The sequence below is a fragment of the Zingiber officinale genome, chromosome 3B (assembly GCF_018446385.1).
Source record: "Zingiber officinale cultivar Zhangliang chromosome 3B, Zo_v1.1, whole genome shotgun sequence".
NCBI lineage: Eukaryota > Viridiplantae > Streptophyta > Magnoliopsida > Zingiberales > Zingiberaceae > Zingiber > Zingiber officinale.
In genome coordinates this window covers 81801116-81808837 of record NC_055991.1, presented here as the reverse complement: position 1 = coordinate 81808837, position 7722 = coordinate 81801116, and the positions used below count along the sequence as shown (strand labels likewise).

The following is a 7722-nucleotide window of genomic DNA, read 5'->3' as shown; positions in this document are numbered from 1 at the left end:
TAAAATTTAAACCGAGCTCGAACCCAAATATAATTTAAACGAGTCAAGCTCAAACTTACTACTGTTCGATTCCTACACTCACCCATCCATCTAGCCGAGCCTTACGTGGAGCTTAGGTTTGCGTGCCTCCACTTTTCAGTTTGCCCGTCTGATTTGAGCTCCGTCTTAAGTCCGATTAGCTTGATTCGAACTTGGTCATGAGTCGGATTGGTTTGATTTGAACTTGGCTGGAAGCTGAATTGACTTTATCCGAGTTCAATCTTGGTTGGACCTATCCAGCTCCACGTTGGTTGAGTCACGGGTTTGTCCTTGTCATCTCCGCCACATCATAGAATGTTCTGGAGATGGACATTTAAGTATGTATAAATTATACTCCGGATTTATTGATAGACGAATTACAAGGGAAGATGGTCTATGAGCACCTAGATTATTAAGAAAAAGAAAGGTTTTAGAGTATTGACTGCAAACAGCCAAACACTCTTGGTCACTTTCTTGACTAACTATGTTTGTCTTTAAGGCAGTAAACTTGCAGTGTAAACTACGGCTGCTTGTAGATTGCAGTCCAGTGGCGTAATCACGAAGGCCCGTAGATGGCTACTCTTCCAGGGCCACTCGAGAACAAAACTGAACGATCTCATCATCTTTTGAGTAGGACTCCATGGAGTTAGGGGGGAAAAACATGTTCGAGTCTGGGTTCTTCGTATCAGGTTTTGATTACTTGGGAGGCCGGATGTGTTTCCTTATGATCAGTTTACCTTGAAGGGTACGTATAGAAAGGACGGAGGACGATTGGGGGCCTTGCGGCCAAGTTGTGGCCAAGTCACGGCCGTGAGTCAGTCATACTGCAGCCACGAATCACGATCAGACTGCGGCTGCGAAGCATGGCTAAACTGGAGCTGTGAATCGGGGCCAAACCACGGCCCTGATTGCGGACTGCCCAAAAAATAGATTAAAAATGGTCCTGCTAAGGAAGATAAAAAAAGAGCCATAGATTAGAAGATTAAAGAAAGAGAGAATTTTGTTTATTTCTTCGCATCCACACTCAATATTATGCAAATATTCAGTTTAAGGTATCTCTATGGATATGATATAGTGCTAAATCACTTAGAATAGTAAATAAGAGAATTAGAGTTTGAACTCGAATGGATATTTTGGAGGTCGATTTTTAAATGGGCGTTCCGAATTTATTTGGTAGATAAATTAGGAGAGAAATTCGGAATAATAGGATGAAGTATAGATAATTATTAAAAAAAATTAGCTCAAGATGTTTTTTACCTGAGCCACGTCACTAATAATAATAATAATAATATTTTATCTGTTCAATAAAATCTGACATAAAAAGACGAAGGTTGTTAGCACAAAAAGCCACCCTTCTTCCTTTTTATAACCATCTCTAGTTGTGGCATGAAACCTCCTTCTACTTGGCACCAAACTAGCCATGAGCTCGGCCTGCCGGTCCTCCCGCTGCTGTGTCGATGCAAAGTCGCCGGTGAGGGCCAGCTACAAGGTCCTCTACAAGTGGCCGGAATCTGACGCGGCCTTCGCTAAGTCCGCGGCTGCAGTGCAAAGCCGCCGCCACGAGCTGCGCCACGTTGGCAGCTTCTCCAGCATTGAGGCACGTGCTCCGGCGGTGGTTGATGGCTACTCGTGCCGGCAGCTCTACCTCCGGAGCTACACGTTCACCAAGAAGGAGACGGTGCCGCAGCGGACGCGGCGGTGCATGCGGAAACTCAAAGACGGCACCGCCGTCTTCCCAATCTTCTCCGCCGCGGCTGCCAGGACCATCGAAGATCGCAGCGAGAGCAAGACGGTGAAGAAGAACAAGATGAAGTCAGCGCTGCACTCCGTCTTCCACAGACTCCTCTTCTGCGCCACCAAGATCGAGGTGGCGGACTAACGGTCGAAGGCGATCGCCTGCCGATAAAACAAATTAATAGTGTTATGAGATGGAAACCAGTGTAAATTACAGAAACTAAGGCGTGAAGAACAGAGTAACGTGATGATGTTCTTAATTCTCCCCATATCCTATTTCTTTCATGTAGTAGATGACATCATGGAGCGCCTGCGCAGACGAGGAAGCATTGATTGTGACAAGTTATGGCGGAGCCAGCCTAGCCGTCATCTCTTTCTACCGATGCCGATGTCGATACCGATGCCAATGCCGATCATCCATCCTAACCTTCTCTTTTGTCGATGATGTCAAGACGATGCTATCATCCGGGCAAGCCTCCTCTTACCATCAATGTCGACTGGAACAAGTCTTTTTTTTTCCCCTCTTTTTTTCTCTCCTTTCACATAAATTTCTTTCTTACCCCATTAGTCCCTCGGCTACGGCTCCGGTAGCCACAAATGTGGCTCCACCCTTGCTTGTGGGCGTCGATTATATTGATATAACATGTAATGGATGACTCTCAGGAATAGCGAGGTCAATAGTCAAGGGGATGTGACGATCAAGAGTCAAAATGTGACAATCAAGGTCGGAGAGTACATGTTCAAAGAGACCATCTTCTGGGACTTGACTTTCTATCTCATGAGCACAACTCTCAGTCTGCTCCCAGTCGACCCAAGCATTAATCGGACCCCCCCAGCGCTCAGCTCATCACTTCTCATAGGCACAACTCCCAGTTTACTCTCGGTTGGCCCAAGCGTCGGCTGGACCACAAGACTCAACCCATCACTTCTAATGGGCATAACTCCAGTCCGCTCCCAGTCGATCCAAGCCCCGGTCGGACCCCGAGGGCTAAGCCCATCACTTCTCATGGCCACAACTCTCAGTCTACTTCCGGTCGACCCACACACCGACCAAACTCTAGGGCCCAGTCTATCATTTCTCATAGGCACAACTCTCAGTCTACTCTTGGTCAGCCCAAGCGTCGGCCGGACCCCAGGGCTTAGCCCATCACTTCTCATGGGAATAACTTCCAGTTTGCTCCTAGTCGGCCCAAACACCGATCAGACCTTTAGGACTTAACCCATCACTTCTCATGGACACAACTTCTAGTTTGCTCCCGATAGACCCAAGCGTCGATTAGATCCCAGGGCTCAACCCATCACTTCTCATGGGCACAACTTCCAGTCTGCTCCCGATCAGTCCAAGTGTCGGTCGGACCCCAGGGCCCAGCCCATCACTTCTCATGGGCACAACTCCTAGTCTGTTCCCGATTGACGCAAGTGTCATTTGGACCTCTAGGGCTCAGCTTATCACTTCTCATGGGAACAACTCCCAGTCTGCTTTCGGTCGGCCTAAGTGCTGATTGGACCCCAGGGCTAAGCCCATCACTTCTCATGGACACAACTTCTAGTTTGTTCTCGGTCGGCTTAAGCGCCGACTGTACCCGTAGGGCTCAGTCCCTCACTTTTCTGTTGGGTTTTTCGGGCAGCGAAAATCACTTTTTGCATTAAGTGTGGTCATTAAAGAGATTTGTAACCTCCATGAGGTGGCACACACATGTGCTAAACATGATGATGTGGCACCTCATCATTGGCCACTTAATGCCAAGTCACAAATGATGTGGCATAAAGTTAAGTCAAACTTGACTCTTCCTCTTCCTCTCAAGTCAAGTCAAACTTGACTTAATCTCTCTCATGGTTGATCTAATCCAACCATTTAATTCAAGCCAATTTAATATAATGAATCTAATTCATTTAATTAAATTGATTCAATGAGTCATAATCTAAATTAGACTCATTAAACACATGAATCAACTTGAGTCCAACTCAATTAGGCCAATTAGGATTACACTTAATCCAATTTGATTCATCATATGAATCTAATCCTCTTGGTTCATCCTAATCTCCATCTAACTGTCCTTAGTGTGTGACCCTATAGGTTCTTGTAACGTTGGCAATGCCCCTAAACCCATTTAGGAGCATAAGTAATGAGCGGTATCTAGCAACACATCATTACTACCCAAGTTACAAGAATGTTGAGATCCAACATCACCTTGTGACTACTAATTGTGACTCCTCACAATATATAACAAGTGTCCTTCTATCATAGACATCTAGATTGATCAATGTGAGGCATAGACAGTGTCATCCTCTAATCAATCTAAATCTTGAACTCTAAATAGACTCACTCGATCAAATGAGATCAATATCTCATATTGACTCATTTGGGCATGGCCATGCACTTCGTGGTCTCACTCTATCAAGAATATCGATGTCGCTCCCGTCATATAGGAGGGATAGATCCCATCTATATCACTCACATCCCTCTGCATAATTTGTTACATATCCAGTAATCGCCTTTATAGTCCACTCAGTTACGGGTGACGTTTGACGAAACCAAAGTACATAACTCCTTATATAGGGATCCATGGTGACTTCAGGTCCAAGTACTAGTAGTCATACGAATAGCCACATGAGAAAGTATATGACACTCATATAACGATCCATGATACTTTCTCATGGCGGGTCATTTAGTATACATTCTCCAATGCATACCCATGTGCCAACTTGATATCTGTATATCCATGACTTGTGAGATCAAGTCATCGAGTTGACCTACATGCTAGTCTTATTGCATTAACATTGTCCCTGAATGTTAATACTCGACTAGGAATGATTAAGAGTAGTGTTCCCTATATCATCTCACTATCGGTTCAACTAACCGATTGATTTAGGTGAGAACCTTCTACTCAAGGATGTTATTATACTTAGTTTATTTGGCACCAATACAAGTAAGTATAATAACCAAAAACCAAATGCCTTTATTTATATAAGAATATGATACAATAAGTCCATAATACAATCATCAAATGATTGGCTCTAGGGCTCTAACTAACAATCTCCCACTAGCACTAGTGCCAATCAGTGTAGGCTCTAAGCCCCAATGACCTAGTGTGACCATCATGCTTCCTCTGTGCCAAAGCCTTGGTCAAGGGATCTGCGATGTTAGCCTCTGTAGGTACTCTGCAAATCTTTACATCTCCTCTCTAGATAATCTCTCGAATGAGATGGAAGCGCCGTAGTATGTGTTTGGTCCGCTGGTGTGAGCGAGGTTCCTTCGCCTGTGCTATATCTCCATTGTTGTCACAATAGAGCTCAATAGGGTCAGCGATACTGGGAACCACCCCAAGTTCAATGATGAACTTGCGGATCCAAACTGCCTCCTTTGCTGCCTTTGATGCAGCAATGTACTCGGCCTCTATCGTAGAATCAGCTACTGTGTCCTGCTTCGAACTCTTCCAGCTCACAGCACCACCATTTATGCTAAATACAAACCCTGACTGCGATCCATAATCATCCTGATAAGTTTGGAAGCTGACATCACTGTAACCCTTTACAGCTAGCTCATCATTGCCTCCATATATCAAGAAATATTCTTTAGCCCTTCTTAAGTACTTAAGAATATTCTTGACCGCTATCCAGTGACTTTCACCTGGATCTGACTGGTACCTGCTCGTCATGCTCAAAGCATACGAGACATCAGGTCGAGTACATAGCATGGTGTACATGATAGATCCTATAGCTGAGGCCTAAGGGATATGATCCATGCAGTCTCTCTCCTCTCTAGAAGAGAGACCTTGAGTCTTCGAAAGACTCACGCCATGTGACATCGGCAGAAATCCCTTCTTGGAGTTCTGCATGGCAAACTGAAGGAGTACCTTGTCAATGTATGTACTCTGACTTAGGCCAAGCAATCTCTTAGATCTATCTCTATAGATCTGTATCCCTAGAATGCGGGATGCCTCACCTAAGTTCTTCATTGAGAAGCAACTCCCTAGCCAGGTCTTGACAGACTGAAGCAAAGGGATGTCCTTCCCAATGAGTATTATGTCATCCACATACAATATGAGGAAGACAACTATATCTCCTACAACCTTCTTATAGACACAAGGTTCATCTTCGTTCTTGATGAAATCAAACTGTTTGATTGCATCATCGAATCAAAGATTCCAGCTCCGAGAAGCTTGCTTTAGTCCATAAATGGACCTATGCAGCTTGCATACTCTGCTAGTATGCTGTGGATCTACAAAACCCTCAGGTTGTGTCATGTACACATTCTCGAGTAGGTTTCCATTCAGAAACGCGGTTTTGACATCCATCTGTCATATCTCATAGTCATGGTAAGCTGCAATAGCAAGCATGATCCGAATGGACTTAAACATCGCTACTGGAGAAAAGGTTTCATCATAGTCAATACCATGAATCTGCTTGAAACCTTTAGCTACCAAGCGACCCTTATAGATAAGTCCATCCATGTCAGTCTTTCTCTTAAAGACCCACTTACACCCTATGGGTTTTACCCCTTCAGGTGGATCAACCAAAGTCCATACTTGGTTGGTGTACATGGATTCCATCTCGGATCTCATGGCCTCTAGCCATTGCTCAGAATCTGGTCTCATCACAGCTTCCTGATAGGTGGTAGGCTCATCATCTATGAGCACAACATCATCATGGTCAGACAAGAGAAATGAGTATCTCTCAGGCTGATGACGTACCCTATCAGATCTGCGAAGAGGTATGTCTACTTGAATTGGTTGTTGTTCCTCAACTCCTTGTGGAACAACATCATCCACAACACTTTGTGGTTCCAGTTCAACTTTCATCGAGGCTTCAGTGCTATTGTTCGAATCTTGAACTTCTTCAAGATCGAACGTGCTCCCACTAGTCTTTCTAGAAACAAAGTCCCTTTCTAGAAAGACCCCAGTCTTTGCCACAACTACCTTGTGCTGACTGGAAATGTAGAAGTAATTTCCCTTAGTTTCCTTGGGATATCCAATAAAGTAGCACTTGTCGGATTTGGGTCCTAATTTGTCTGAGACTTGACGTCGAACGTAAGCCTCACAACCCCAAATCCTCATGAAAGACACCTATGCATCTCTCCCAGTCCATATCCTATATGATGTCTTTATCACGGCCTTGGATGGAACTCGGTTGAGTATAAAAGCTGCCGTGTCTAGAGCATAGCCCCAAAGGTATGTCGGAAGATCTGTGTGACTCATCATAGATTGTACCATATCTAATAGGGTACGATTCCTCCTTTCGGATACACCATTCCACTGTGGTGTTCCAGGAGGAGTGAGTTGGAATAAAATCCCATACTCAGCTAGATAGTCACGAAACTCATGGCTAAGGTACTCTCCACCTCGATCTGATCGAAGTATCTTAATACTCTTGCCAAGCTGGTTCTGTACTTCATTCTTGAATTCTTTGAACTTTTCAAAGGATTCTGACTTATGTGTCATCAAGTACACATAACCATATCTACTGAAGTCATCAGTAAATGTGATGAAGTACCTATAACCGCCTCTAGCAGCGACATTGAAAGGGCCGCATACATCACTATGTATAAGTCCTAACAAATCAATCGCTCTTTCGCTGTGCCCACTAAAGGGAGTCTTGGTCATCTTGCCTAGTAGGCATGACTCACACGTCTCATAAGATTCAAAATCAAATGAGTCCAGCAAACCATCCTTATGGAGCTGGGATAAGCGCTTGTCATTTATATGACCTAAGCGACAGTGCCAGAGATAGGTTTGGTTCAGGTCATTTGACTTGAACCTCTTGGTATTTATGTTATAGATAGGGCTTTCAAGGTCTAGAATGTAGAGTCCGTTCATCAGAGGTGCACTACAATAGAACATATCTTTTAAATAAATAGAACAACATTTGTCCTTAATTATAAAAGAGAAACCTTTCTTGTCCAAACAAGAAACTGAAATTATGTTCTTAGTTAATGCAGACACATAACAACAATCATCCAACTCTAATACA

The 7722-nt window shown here is 44.1% G+C and overlaps 1 protein-coding gene across 1 annotated transcript; it reads left to right on the top strand.

The window, feature by feature from the left end:
• Nucleotides 1-1438: 1438 nt before the first annotated feature.
• LOC122054970 lies at nucleotides 1439-1897 on the top strand. The gene has a single exon (XM_042616378.1). The coding sequence runs from the start codon at nucleotides 1439-1441 to the stop codon at nucleotides 1895-1897; it is 459 nt and encodes a 152-aa protein (XP_042472312.1).
• The last annotated feature ends 5825 nt before the right edge of the window (nucleotides 1898-7722 follow it).

Excerpts from the sequence above, each read along its gene's own strand:
- LOC122054970 (XM_042616378.1), top strand. The coding sequence starts at position 1,439 with ATGAGCTCGGCCTGCCGGTCCTCCCGCTGCTGTGTCGATGCAAAGTCG.